The sequence below is a fragment of the Nelumbo nucifera genome, chromosome 3, assembly GCF_055504915.1.
Source record: "Nelumbo nucifera cultivar China Antique chromosome 3, China Antique-T2T, whole genome shotgun sequence".
NCBI lineage: Eukaryota > Viridiplantae > Streptophyta > Magnoliopsida > Proteales > Nelumbonaceae > Nelumbo > Nelumbo nucifera.
This window is the reverse complement of record NC_142651.1, coordinates 42,175,460-42,190,294: the sequence shown is the minus strand read 5'-3', so window position 1 is coordinate 42,190,294 and position 14,835 is coordinate 42,175,460. Positions and strand designations below refer to the sequence as shown.

Here is a 14,835-nt window from a genome sequence, read left to right as displayed (position 1 = left end):
CTCCTCGTTTGATTGTAACTTAGAGCAATCCAATGGTGGCATCTCTACTTCCTAGACTCAAGCATAGCTTCCATTTTCAAAAATTGGGAATTTGGTTGCATGAAATTTTGGCCTTTTGAAAATTGGGACCAAGTTCGAACACATTTCCACAAATCCATATCTCAAGCCTGCCTCATTCAGCTCTGACGTTGGTCTTTTAGTTTAAGAAGTTTCTCTGGTTTATCTTTTTTCACTATCTCATGGATATTTTCAACCCCTTCCACTGTGGTACCTCCCCTTCTATGACCTTATCATAATTGACTTGCTTATGAGGGTTCAAATAGCTTTCTTGTTGAACGGACAATTCCTCAATAACCACACCTGAGGATTTCCTTGTTTGGATAAAATTTGCTTCACTTGCTAAAGCTACCTAGCTGCCATTGCTGGTTTTAGCAAGACTCAAGCCACACACCTGTTGATCTATGACTTTGCTAATTGGGCCTATCCATGACAGCTCACCTCGTCAAAGTAGCTTCATCGGAGCAACCACATTGAAGTTTCGACCAACTAGATTATCCTTTTCCAGATATAGTCACAGCCCCTCCTCCATACTCAAGTGAAAATTACTAAAGAAAAACATGGCGAGAGCTCTACTATGCACTAGAATCGTGTTCTAGACTATTCTCTGCCTGAGTCAGTGCTTGAACCTTCAACTTCTACTTTGGGGTGCTCCTTCTGATTTGCGGGGTCTACCTTCTCTCTCTCTCTCTCTCTTTTGTTTCCCTTCTTTACTATTGAAATACTTCTGCTCATCAAGTTCACTGTTTACCCTTAACCACAGTCTGAATCTTGTAGGGATCCCATCGTCCTACATTGTCTATGCAACTAACTGGTTTGCCTGGTCCTCAACTAGGTCCGCCCTTTTCTTGAAACTGCAATTCCCTTCTCCATGTCCAACTCTTCCACATGCATAATAGAAAAAAATGGAAGCCTTTTGTATTGCACTTGGAACCATTTGTTTGAACCATCCCTTCTTGTTCCCACAACTGCCTTAACCAAGGGATTATTTACATTAATCTTCATCTTAACTCATAGGTATAAATCCCACTCTAAGGCATTTTTATCATGGATATCATCTTTGTCCAACGGGATCAAATCTCCCACTTGTTTTGCATGGAACTCCCCATTTGCTCTTGTCATTAGTTACATGGGAGATTCAAAATCCTTATATAAATATCTAGTTCTTGAAAGACTACTCTACTCGGTTTAAGATCTAGATTCCAATCCCTAAATAGTAGAGGATAGTCGTTGTATATCCATGGTTGGTTTCTCAAAACTCTTTCACTATCCCTCTCCCTTTTGAAGATAATTGATGGAGGAAGATTTGGCCCGACCTCTTGGCCACCCAACACGTGGAAGCAACCGAGGGTGACCTGGCAGGAGCAACAACTCGGCATGGCAGTGCGCTCAAGGCGCGAGCTCCGAGAGGAGTAACCAGCGGTCCGAGCTCCCCAAAAGGAGCCTGAACTCTCCCTTTGACCCCGAGCCTTACGAGGAGCGCAAAGGGCAACAACCCGAACTGGCCCACCCCAGGGCAGTTCGGGCCACACTTCTATCCGAACTCAAGACTTCACCTCGCACACCACTCCGGCACTTCGTCTTCAGGCCGCCGAACTGAACAACCGTACTTGACACCAAAGGAGTCCGTATCCTGAGGCGGTGCGCCTGACTGACTTAGTATCTGACGCTTGACAGCCGCACTTCAACGGCCACCTGCCACCGCCACCTCTAGTTACAGAGACGGCTTCAACAAAGAGAGCAGTGGCGGATGTCTGCCCCAACAGAGGTGATGACACCCGAACTGGTAGAAATGCAGAGGTAATGATACCCGACCTAACAGGAGCTTGGGAGTGAGTGCACGAAGTGGTTATAAAAGGCCCTCTTCCCCCCAAGAATGGAGGTACGTGATAACTTTGCGCCATCTGGTTTTTTATCTTGCCTTTGAGAAAATACTAACTTGAGCTTCGGAGCACTCTCACCGGGTTCCTCCTCGGAGACTACTCGCTTTCTTCTCTGTTTCAGGCACTTTTTGCTCCAGTCAGAGGCAAGATCATTGACAGTTAGGACCGACCGGATTGCGCTCCATCAATAATGATCTCTATGTCCCCACTCAATCTCTTTGCATTCTAGTCTTTGATTTGTCTTTTCCACATTTTTTTATCCTCTCAAGAACCCCAAATGCATTCAAGGGTTTATCAGATAAAACCTTTGCGAGCAGACAGGCAACATTTCTCTTCTATACTCAATGGTGCCTCTAGATTATCCATGTTTGGCTGGCGGATGTCTGCCCCAGCAGAGGTGATGACACCCGAACTGGCAGAAATGCAAAGGTAATGATACCCGACCTGACAGGAGCTTGGGAGTGAGTGCACGAAGTGGTTATAAAAGGCCCTCTTCCCCCCAAGAATGGAGGTACGTGATAACTTTGCGCCATCTGGTTTTTTATCTTGCCTTTGAGAAAATACTAACTTGAGCTTCGGAGCACTCTCACCGGGTTCCTCCTCGGAGACTACTCGCTTTCTTCTCCGTTTCAGGCACCTTTTGCTCCAGTCAGAGGCAAGATCGTTGACAGTTAGGACCGACCGGATTGCGCTCCATCAATAATGATCTCTATGTCCCCACTCAGTCTCTTTGCATTCTAGTCTTTGATTTGTCTTTTCCACATTTTTTTATCCTCTCAAGAACCCCAAATGCATTCAAGGGTTTATCAGATAAAACCTTTGCGAGCAGACAGGCAACATTTCTCTTCTATACTCAATGGTGCCTCTAGATTATCCATGTTTGGCAGCCACTCCAGATGTCTTCTAATGGGGAATAGGGGGATTATGAGCGAAACGAGTATCGTCCCTCACAGGCAGACCAGGCTCTCACAAGTAGAGCGATCTCTCATGAGCAGACACCAATGGGAGAATGACGATGCTTTTTAAAGTTAGAGGTATATATAAGTAGTTTCTTTATGCCCAGCTCTTTATCTCTTCCCCTCCATTTTGTTTTGGACACAATATTTATTGTTCGAGGTTTTTACCTACTGTGTTAAATATTTATTCAGTCCTACATTGTGATTTTTTCTTTGGTATTACATATCACACAAGGACAAGGGATTTAGGAGTGGAGGCAGAGCAGGGTGCAAGTGAGATCCACTGATCTTACCACAGAGAATCTGCAGTCACACTAGTCACACTGGTTTGATCTTGTGCCTCCATATAAGGAGGGACGCTCAGAGATCATCTCAGCCACTTGGTCATCGGCCTCCTGCATCCTGATTTTTGAATGGAAAAAAAAGGGTTGATTATGCTTTTCAGTCTTACAAGGCTACCCACTAATTTGTACCTTGGCTCCAGTTCCCCTTCCATGTATCTTAGACAGTTTAGCTGCAAAATTGAAGCTTCTTTCTCTTTGCTTGTGGAAAGCTTTGGTTTCTTTAACAGGGAAACCAAATAACAAGTACAACAGGATTTGATAAGGAACCAAAGACGATTGAATCAGATTTGCATCAGATATCCAGTGTTCGAATAGAGAAATTTATATATCCATCGGATTCAAATTGAATCAATCTGTTTGAAGACTGAAGCCCTAGAATTGCGATCACGTTAAATATATCTAGCTTGAATCTCTACATTGGAATACATTATTTGAAAATTAGAAAATAAATATATTTGTCACCAATAATCCCCACAAGAGCAAAACCCTTCTTTGAAACGGTGAAACCGAGCTCGGTCTCTCACAATAATTTCCCGATCATAAATCTTAGAAATAAGCTTTATCACAACATGACAATCACCACAGATCCTAAGGTTCTTAATCACTTGGATTGGAGTTCCACATCTCATGCTAATCAAACCAAAAGCCACAGCCAACTTCTCACTATGGTAATACAAAGCCTGCTCCTTGTCCTCCTCTCCAATATCATGCAACACAAAACATGTCTCAGGCACATACCCATGTGCCTTTATCCTCAAACCTATCTCATCTAACTTGCTGTAAATCTCCCTCCATTTTGAATGGTTTTTGTCACCGTTAAGGAACTTATGAATCACACCCTCCACCTCTATGAAACTGAACCCTGGAATCTTCTTGACATCTCTATTCTTCATGGCGTCCCTAATCTTACCCACGTCGGTCCATCGAGCTTGTGAGGCATAAACGTTCGATAGCAGCACGAAATCGCCACAACTGTTCGATCCCATTTCTACAAGTGCTCGAGATGCACGCTCGGCCAACTCAACATTCCCATAAGTCTTGCAAGCCCCAAGCAGGCTTTGCCATAGAACAACATCAGGGACCATGGGCAGAGATGTTATGACTTGGTAAGCCTCTTCCAGTCGCCCGGCACGACCCAGGAGGTCCACCAAGCTTCCATAATGCTTAACATTTGGTCTCACCCCTGACTCCACCATGGACTGAAACAGTTGAAGCCCATCAGAAACCAGACCGGAGTGGTTGCACGCGCATAGTGCGGCGAGGTATGTGACTGCATCAGGGTGGACACCGGCATCTCTCATGCAAGCAAACAGGTCGAGTGCATGGGCGCCATGACCATGCAGAGCGAGTGCCATGATCATGGTGTTCCACGACACAAGGCTCTTCTGGCAACGCATGGTGTAAAACACATCGCACGCTTTGTCGATAGACCCACACTTAGCAAACATATCGATGAGCGCATTGCACACCTGCACATTTGTATCCATCTGCTCCTCTTGAACGTACAGATGCACCATCTTGCCCTCATGAAGTGAACCTAACTGTGAACAAGCCGAAAGTGCTCCAAGCACAGTAACTTCGTTGGGCCTCAGCCTCTCACGCCTCATTTGGTGAAACAGAACCAATGCATCATAAGGTCTGCTCCCTTGCGCCAACCCCGCGATTAATACATTCCACGTCGCAATATCTCTAAGCTGCATTTCATCGAACAACTGTTGCGCGTTGTCAAGATCACCTGACTTGGCATAAACGTCTAGAAGTGTAGTTTGCAACAGCACATCAGCTTGAAACCCAAAACGGATGAGCTGAGAATGAATCTGTTTCGCTTCTAAGAGGGCCAACATTCGTGCGCAGGCTTTGAGAGTGAACGAGCAGGTCAGAGCATCTGGCTTTTGGGGTATCTGAGACATGGTCCGGTAACATGTAATGGCCTCCCTGGGTTCATTACTTTGAGCGAGACCTCGAATGATTGCATTCCAGTCGTTAGTGGTCGGACTTTCAATTCGACTAAAAATCTCACCGGCGTAGTCGAGGCTCCCGAACGGGGAGATGGCACAGAGCTCGAGAAGTTTGGTTCGTGAAGTACAGAACTGGAAAAGACCAAGTGTGACAAGTTGGGCTTGGAATTGTTTGATATGTCCGAGCGATGCGCACTTGTTTAACAGAGTGTCCAAGAATGCCATGGGCGTATGCATTACAGCAACAAGGGAAGAGGGTACCAGTTCAACTTCACTCAAATATTGAACTGGTTCAAATCACATGCCATAAATCATTAGATTCATTACCAATGGATTTAATCAATAATCACAACATTATTGCGAAGGATTCAAACATTGAAACCCTTAGATTCACAAATCACAACTCAATCATGTAGAAAATTGTAAGATTTGTTTAAGCTTAGAGATTCGGCTAGCAACTACCACTTTAAAAGACCGTCTATGCACACAGGCAAGGCGTCTTTGAGAGTTTAAGGCTTACACCTTGCCTGCGTCGTATAAGTAAGGGTGTCAAGGGAGAGGTTTTGGGTTGGATCCCTTCAAATTAAAATCAAAATATTGGTTGAATGGGACCAGACCAGGCTTAATGGTCCAAAGTATTTATTGGATTGCATTGGACCCAGTCCATCCCAAAGTTTTTAAAACCGAACCGGTAGGGGTCCGATTTTTGGGTTGAACGGTCTAATTGTTCGAATCAAATGGACAGTCCGTTCTGACAAAAAAATAAAAAACAGTCAAACCCTTGTATAGTTTGAACAGTTTGAACAATTTGACTGGTATCAGTGATTTACTGATCAAATCAATGGTTTTTGGTGAAATAACGGTTCTGGGATAAAACAGAACTAATCACCTAACCGGTTCCTAGTTTTTCTGGTCCGGTCCGGTTTTGAAAACCAGTATCCATCCCCAATATATACATACTTATCCACATCTCTGCTGGGACTTCTCAGTTACAATACCAATCGAGCTATCACTCAGTTGGTCTAATAAATTTGAATCCACTTTTGGGTTAAAACCAATTTGAAAGGGTTGGATGGTTTAAAATCCAAATATTGAATTGGACCTGTTCAAAATGGCTCAACATATTCATTGGATTGGATTGGACTTGATTCATCTATAATGGACTCATATGGGACTAGATCGGATTGAACCAAATCTGGTCCAATTGATATCCGCATGTAGAAGGGAATAAATTGCTTTAGGCTCCCATTTGAAGAAATTGCAAGATTTGTTTGGCAACTACAATGAAAGCTTAGAGATTCGGGCCATCTGGCTGTAATTACCGCTTTAAAAGGATTGTGTATGCAGTTGTTTGCAAATGCCAGTTTGATGCATATATGCACTCTGATTAAGTTTTGATGGTATGTGGTAACAATGCATTTATGTACTAAAAATGATAGCTATCACAAATTTCAAAGCATATACGCATCTATCCAAAATGAGAGCAAAATTTGCATCCAATGCAAACTTTGCAAGCTTATCAATGTTAAAAATATATCAGGATTCATGTTTGCACCCATTATAACTAAAAATCATTTGGTAAGATGCAAAACTAAATCAACTTTGCATTTATACGAACAAAAAAGCACTCTATATATTTGTATTTACTCTTTTGCACTTTTTCCAGACAAAGACTTATGTTTCTTAGTGGGCTAATGGGCCGGTAGTTAGTGGATAATTGTTTTAGTTATTTCTGGGCTGGGCCTATGTTTTGTTTTATTTTATTTGGAATATTGTAAATGTTGCTGCCTGAGGAGGGGCGCGGCAGGCATGCGTTTAGGCAATTTCATAAGACGATTGCAAGTCATCCATACACAAACAGGTCTCAGAAAACCTAAGACATCTGGACCAAGTTTGGATAGAGAAGGGGGAGATACTAAAATGAGAGAGCATGTGAGCTGTACAACTTACAGCAGCGGGGAACCCATTGGGGTCTCAGTTGAACCCCACCATCTGTTCTCTCCATTTCTCCAACACTATATGTTTCTTTTCAGCTGTTGCAACTAGGAGTGAGCAATCGGTTTATTTTGTTAAAAACCCAACAAAAAAACGAAAAGTTTTAAATGAAAAACTTAATTGAAATCAAATTTTTGGTTCAGTTTTCGATTATTTCATTTAAAATCGAATTTCATTAATATATATATATATATATATATATATATATATATATAAATAACCCATTATATATTTTAATATATAATATAATATAATGTATATTATAGATAATATATATATTAATAGATATTATGTATAAATAATAAAGTTTGGTTAATTCAGTCTTTTCGGTTAATCGAATTGCCAAACCTGAAAACTGAAACTGAAACCGAACTTTTACAAAACCAAATTAACTGAACTGAAGTAATCAAAAACCAAAATACTCACCCCTAGTTGTAATTCATCATTGCCATGATGGTATGTGCACATTGTTGTAACTAATTATGCCCTTAATAGGTCTTGCTCAAATTTAATAAAAAATGTATTTTATTGTGTGAGTTATGCTATATGAGATCAATTCAGTTTTTTAGCCAAACAATGTGCTATGTGCTAAATCATCTTTTGGTGTTTGAATCCGAAACTTTCTTCCAGTTCTTATACAGATCATCAAGTTCATCAGGTAATTAATAAGTTAATAACACAGCAAAGGATTAGGAAATGTTGGTTTGTGTTAAGTAGATATGATCCTACTTTATACCTTGAGAGGATGCAAACTGAAAAAATATGTATCCATTGATTCTCATTAAGAACTTATACTTTCATTTACAGAAGGTAGATCTGTTGATAATTTATGTATCTATCAGGGGGAATTTGCAAGGGAGACACTTCTACAAGCTTCTCTACCAATACACCATACTCGGCTTCTACATGGTGTTGAAGTCACAGAACTTGTTTTGGGCTCACTGTCAGAGAAGTCCACATCAGAAGATTTACTTTCACTAGACTCGCAGAATTGCCTGTCTGCCTTGTTGATCTGTTCAATGAGTGAATGACAAACGCGGCTCTCTACCTGTGGAGATTCAAACATTCCTGAGAAATTAAGCCCAGAAAAGCAACAAGTCACAACTGGTGAGTTGGGATTGCTAAAGACATCTTCTTGTAAGATATCTCCTATCCTAGAGAGTATGCTAAAAGCCAAGCTCCCAAGCACTCTCGAGTAAGCTTCAAGAATTGAATGCCCGACATCCTGCAAAAATTTGAGAAAGTAGCAAACATAAGAACTTGTATTCAACTCAACTACAATAACCAGACTGATGAAGAAAAAAGAAATGATAAAATTTCATGGCTAAGCAATTAAATGAATCAAAATCTCCTGACAGAGGAATGGGAGTTGCGTTCATGGTTTTGGTCATTAAATAAAATTGCCTGGGATCATCAGTTGGAATGGGTACAAAACACCAGAACGGGTCTCACACAGGTAAGTTCAGGGTCCATTTGGTTTGCAGTCAGAATCGGAACCAAAATCTTTCAGAATAGGAATCGGAATGGTAGAATATAGTCTCTTTGACAGGAATAAGAATGAAAATTAGAATCGGATGGAATGGAATTTCATTCCCAAGGGGGACGGAATGGCCATTCCCTCGAATAGGGGAATGCCATTCCACCAGGAAAGGGAATAGGATTCCAATTCCGCCCAACCAAGCAGTTGGAATCGGAATGGCCCATTCCAATTCCAATTCCAATTCAGGACCTCAATTCCTCCTAGCCAAACGGGCCCTCAGTGAAATAAGAACCCCCACTCCCCAGTAAACCTTAAAAAGTTGTAATAGTATACTTACCATATTGTATTGAACTTTTGTAACATCAAGAAATGTTTGAGGAATATTTGGAAACCGGATCTTGATCGTCTGTAAAAGGGATTCAGCTCTCCCCAACAATACCTCAATCTTATCTAGCTCAGATATGGGGTCCTTCACAAAGTACCACGAATTTCTTGGAGATTTACCACTTGCTTGCTCAGCTATTTTCTGTGTCCAGGCAAAGACAGCAGTCTCCAACCTGTTCATGGTGTCAAGGGCACTATGTTCGCTCTTCAAATGTAATGAATTGAACATTTCCTCAACTGAGCTTGACTCTGCATTCAAGACCTTATATAACTCCTCACCCAGGTTTGCCCTTCCAGACTGCTTGAAAACCAAGAAAACCAAAATTAATTGAAGTACAAATTCTCAGTGGACATTAGATAAAAACTAACAACTGAGATCTTCAATAATCAGAAAATGGTAATGGATACTAGTCTTTGCTGAGTGGATTTACTGCTATAACTTTTAAAGTACCCCAATAAGTTCATTACTTAAGAAGGAAAGGAAAATCACAAAATTTCAGGTGGAAACCAAATAAGAATATGATCAAGTGTTGTAAATGGTAAATGGCTTCCTCGCCTTGGGAAGGGCGTTCTTAATGACTGTTGGAACGGGCATCTCAAGCAAGACATTTTCATTGATTGCTTTAGTGGCCTTGAAAACTTGATGTACCACCTTCCCCTGGTGAATCAATTTCTTCTTTTCAGTTATTGATAGTCCAGCTCTGGGGACTCGCGGAGATGGGAGCCACCATCTCCTGCTCGGCCTCGCACTTTTGCTCCTTCCTTCTCCTCTACTGCCTCCTTCCTCATACCAGAACTCTGTGTTCACCATTGAATCCAATATCTCCTGTACAATTAAAACAACTTTGCTGGTTGAATTTAGAAGGTTAAGTAAATGAACTTGGTTCTTCAGTTGACATATTTGAAGGGAGCACCTACAATAAGCATGGAGTCTAGCTTTTGAAGTGCTGGAAGATTCATGTGGATGTCTGAGCGAACTTTTGGTGTCATTATCTGCAGAGAAGAATTCAGAATAAATTCCTCCAATGTTGTAAATTAATCTAATGATAAAATTTCTTGGCCCCTTGGTGAGTAAAAGAAGATACCTCTAAGATTCCACCATTGATGTCATGTTGCTTGGCAGGGACCAACTCAACCATGTAGTTAGTAGGGGAGAGGAACCAATCCATCTCCCTTCGCCATTTGCTCTTCTTTTCATCAGACAGAGGCTCCAATTTCCACATCTCCCCAAAGATTGATGCTGCAAGAAGTTTGTCATTTCATCAGCATCAGAATTGATGATTTAGCAGTAAGAAACATTCCTCAATTCACAGAAGCTCAAATCCCATACCAGCGAGGTTGGTTATAGCATTAGACAGTGCTAATGCAGTGCTGAGGCCCTTGCATCCACCAGTGATATCTTCACCCAGCAACAGTTTAGAAAATCTTTCTTTCATGGCCTCTGTATCTGTAAATTTAACTCCATAAGCTGGTTTCTCTTTGGCATAGAAGCGTTGAGAGCTGTTTGAGACATCCTCCCATTCATCATGAGAATGATTAATGTGCTTGTTCAGTAGGGGTTGAGAGGAGAAGGATCCAAACACATCTTTACTAGAAGAACAACTTGAGGTAACTTCATCCAAGGAATCACTTGGGCAACCATCTGCTCTACTTGTTCCACTCTCATTGTCGTAAGAGCTACTGTTAAGAATGCAGCTCTCAAGACCATTGTATGTCATTATCCCTGAAAATTCACATTTTATGTTTGCTGTAAAACTCAAAAGAAATGATACAACAAGTTTCAAATCTACTATAACACCAATGCAATGGCCAAAATTTTCAATCAAACTGTGGAGATAATGCTATGTTTAATAAAATCAACCATATAAGCTGTAAGCGTAAATAGACTATAAAATATTATTAAATTAATTAATATTTATAGAAAAATTACATCCAGAATTTTGAGAAATTTCATCAGACCTATTAGGGTCTAGAATGTAGATATGCATTCCAAAATTTTGTAAAATTTTATCCTGGTCTGACCACTCCAACAATCTGACCAATAGGCTTGGTCCATTGTGGAGCTCTCCAACATATGGGTTTTTCACTCGAATTTGAGCTTACATTTCTATTTCTAGTTCAAATCGAACTTGAACCCAAACTCAAACCGCCAAAAACTTTAGCCACCCACTGGTTCAACCAAATTGGACTGAAGAATGCTAGTAAGCAACGATTTTATGCAACTCTTGGGTTCTTCGTGCATGAGAGAAAGTTGAATGTCTTGTCATGAGACTCATTGTTTTACTAGCACTGCCCCTCCCCAGTGGGCACACATTAACAGAATAAATTGATTAATAAATAATAAAAAATAAAAGAAATTCTAGTTGTATGCCTCGCTCAACTAATACGGCACCACTCATGAAAAAACCGCATTACAAAACAAAATTAGGCATGGCCCCACCATGTCTCTGAGGTATCCGAGGGTTGCATATATTTACTATCATTGCTCAAAAAATAAATATAAAAAGAGAAAAGCATCCCCGACAATGACATCTGTATCCCATGATCTAATTTCTCAATTAAATAACAAATAAAGGAAAATTAAGGTTATTTTATGCAGTATAAAAATCCACTGGTAGTGGGATGTACAGTAGTATTGTAGTACGGAATTGAGGACCCACTATTCCATCAGACGGAATTAAATAAGAGCAACGCAAACGCCGCTGCCTCTGTCTGTGTCTCTGGCTTCTGGCTACCCTAATTCCTACCCTCTCCCTTATTTATGGCATGGTATCATCAATCCAAACCTTCATGGCCCCACCCATTAATTTTAGGAAGGGGACCATGACATCACCAAGTAGGCCCCATCATCATGAACCACTCAGATTCCAATCTATTAGTCAATATTACAAAAAAAGGACGTAGATTTTTTTACTTAGAATACAATGGCTTTGTGATGTCAAAGTGGTCAGAATCAGACAACATCTAACCACTAATACCAAACAAATCCCACTATTGGTCAAACTATAAAGAGTCTACCAATCGTATGGTTAAAGCTTTTCATCCAATTAGGGTCAGCCGTTATATCATGTAATAGTAGTACTAGTACCAGGGCTCCCATATAATTTCTCATTATAAAAACTCAATTAAGAGGCTGGACTATTAAATTAATAATTAGTGTATCGATGAAATCAAGAAAGGACAAAAGAATTATTGCGCTAAAGTACTATTCAAGCAGAAGCTACATTAAATGATAAATATGGTGCGCACTACGCCTACGGTGGTCCATAGAGGTTAGCGGTTGCCTTCACAAACGTGGGTCCTGCCCATCGCATCAACTCGAGCCGTTCAAATCTGTGGGTCCATGGTCCATCATCCCACGGACGGCTCTGTAGCATAAAACTCACAAATGGGTGGACCCACAGACCCACCTCCTCAATGTCCAGACCATCCGATCTCAAACAGGATCCAATGGGTACGATTATCATAAGGTAGTGGGTCCCATGGTAATCTATGGTGATTAGATGGAGAGAGTGAGGATTTGTGTATTGCTTACTTCCTTCTTGTTCGTCGAAGTCGAGGCTGATCTCCCTGTCCCATCTACAGCAAGCGAGTCGCCTCATGATGAAGACTTTTAGCGTCTTGGATCTGATGCTGCAGGAAATCCCCTAGCTTACGTGCCCTAGGTAATCGTAACCCCGTTCAGTATAAAGAAATATTATGATTAAGGCAAAGCTCGATAATTAATATTTGATCCAAAGTTCTAGTTCTAATTTCTAAAATCGCCAAAATCCAATTCTGAGTGGACTAGGACTTGCTGAGTTCGACAGCAGAAGCAAACCAAGAATGATGCGAACGAGTTCTGAAGAGTTCTGCCTTTTTTTTTCCACCCAGTTGGAGTCTAAAAGAAGAGGAAAAGCTTTGAATCTGAAAACTTTTGAGACAAAAGCTGGAAAAACTTTTTGAGCAATCCCACTAGAATCTCACTTTCTTTGTGGTTTTCTGTAAAAGAGTTTGGTTTTGCACTAAAAGGGTTGCCACTTATCTTTGAGATTCTCTTTCTGTTATTCCTTTTTCTCAGAAAAGCGAAAAAGAGATTATGCGGAGTTTCATCCGACTCAGAGAATTTTGAAAAAAAAATGAAATAAAAACTTCAAGCGTCTGCATTTGATTAAAACCTGGTTCTTCTAACAGATTTATTCAAAACCATTTTATTTACTGAAATCCCAAATGAAGCAAAAGATTAGGAAAAGAAATGAAAACTCCATCTTGTCTGTGTTACTTATGAAAAAAAGACTCAATTTGAGCATTCTTTTGTAGAAAGAAATGAACAAAATGGCTGGAAATTCACCTTTAAGGAGCCTGAAACCTTTCTTCACGACACGGGCTCTTCGACATCGCTGCTTTCCGACGAAACTGTGTTTTTTCCTAGCGTCTACACGATCTGAGTAGCCGGAAAGAACCCAGGTGAATTTGTGAGAGAAACAAAGAGAGAAAGAGAAGTAACGAATATGTGAGAAGGATCTGACCTCCATGAAACCTACAGACCAGTCTGTGTGATGTAGCTTTGAAAGATTTTGAACTTTTTTCCTTTTTTGGCCGTCGTTAGAAAAAAAAAAAAAAAAACGGAGGAAAAAGTTTGATAACTATGATCGAATCTCTGCAACTGTATACCGAGCGTAGTGGTAGAACAGAAGTGGAAACGAGAGAAAATGCGGAGAGTGATTTGAGGAGAGAGAGAGAAGCGGCATTTATAACGTATGAGACCGACGACTGCACAGGCGTAGATAATGGGCCGGAGGATTTGGGTCGGGTCGGAGGAAGCGCCGACTTCGAATTTCAAAACTACCAAGTTCTAAATTGAACACAAAAAGGGATTGTCTTGGGCCGAGGCCTCTAGGGTAGAGCCTAGAGGAGTACAAATGGGTCTGGGCCCACTAACTTGCCACTGGTCTTATTGGCAGTAGACTGACCAGTTCTTCTCTGAATGGGTCCCAATTAAAAACAAATTTGCTAGATTCATTAGACTCATTGTGGCCATATATCTTTAACTCTTCTCTAGAAAATGGACGGTTGGGATCTTCTGACTGTATCAAGAATTTGACTTGATTCATCATCTCCTAGAATAAAGTGATTTCCAGATGGAAAGACAATTAGACACCAAAGCCAGAAATTTGTCTTGCGGTCTTCTCCTCTCTTGGCAAGTCTGTATATCTGATGATGAAGCTAAAGAAAGCAACAGGTTTTAGTGTTTTCACCTTTCAGTGGAAAATAACCCAGAGGTCTATTCATTTAGGCTGTGTTTGGTTTGAAAGAAAAAGTAGGGAAAAGGAAAAGGTAGGGAAAGTCTTACAGAGATTTGTTTATCCACATGAGTGATAGAATCTGACTTAAGCTGTTCATTAATATTTATTTATATAGCATTTGCAGTTTGACTAAAGAAGTTTTATTTTCAAAAGTCTGGTGTATCCGACTGAATTGGTTATATGCAAGTGGATTTAGAGTTAGAGTAGCTGAGTAGCTTTCTCGATGAAATACGTAAATTTGGTTTAGGTTTTGACTCAGAATTGGGCATCAAACCCATAAGCAAAAAGACTCCATCCGGACCAACCCAACCTCAAAATTCAGTCTCCAATCTAGTGACCGGGTTGATTTGGCTTGTGAAGAGGGGTGTTAATGAATCATATATGAGTTGGACTCATCCAAATCAAAATTAATTTGGACAGATTGAATGGACTAATAAGACATACTGAATTGGACTCGCCTAATTTAATGGTCCAAAGTGTTTATTGGATTGGA

General features: G+C 40.7%; 2 protein-coding genes across 3 annotated transcripts; both read right to left on the bottom strand.

The window, feature by feature from the left end:
- Positions 1 to 3,526: 3,526 nt before the first annotated feature.
- Positions 3,527 to 5,822, bottom strand: LOC104603930 (Tetratricopeptide repeat (TPR)-like superfamily protein). The gene has a single exon (XM_010268105.2). The coding sequence runs from the start codon at positions 5,433 to 5,435 to the stop codon at positions 3,699 to 3,701; it is 1,737 nt and encodes a 578-aa protein (XP_010266407.1). The 5' UTR covers positions 5,436 to 5,822; the 3' UTR covers positions 3,527 to 3,698.
- Positions 5,823 to 7,946: 2,124 nt separating this feature from the next.
- Positions 7,947 to 13,798, bottom strand: LOC104603931 (rop guanine nucleotide exchange factor 14-like). Of its 2 annotated transcripts, XM_010268106.3 has the most exons (9): positions 13,566 to 13,798; positions 13,388 to 13,480; positions 12,593 to 12,718; positions 10,388 to 10,780; positions 10,143 to 10,297; positions 9,976 to 10,050; positions 9,614 to 9,883; positions 9,011 to 9,355; positions 7,947 to 8,418 (listed from the first exon to the last, which is right to left on the bottom strand). In XM_010268106.3, the coding sequence occupies exons 3-9, from the start codon at positions 12,657 to 12,659 to the stop codon at positions 8,032 to 8,034; spliced, it is 1,692 nt and encodes a 563-aa protein (XP_010266408.1). In that variant the 5' UTR covers positions 12,660 to 12,718; positions 13,388 to 13,480; positions 13,566 to 13,798; the 3' UTR covers positions 7,947 to 8,031. The 2 variants fall into 2 exon arrangements, with proteins under 2 accessions (XP_010266408.1, XP_010266409.1); XM_010268107.3 differs by lacking the exon at positions 12,593 to 12,718 and having other exon boundaries at positions 13,566 to 13,710.
- Between the last annotated feature and the right edge of the window lie 1,037 nt (positions 13,799 to 14,835).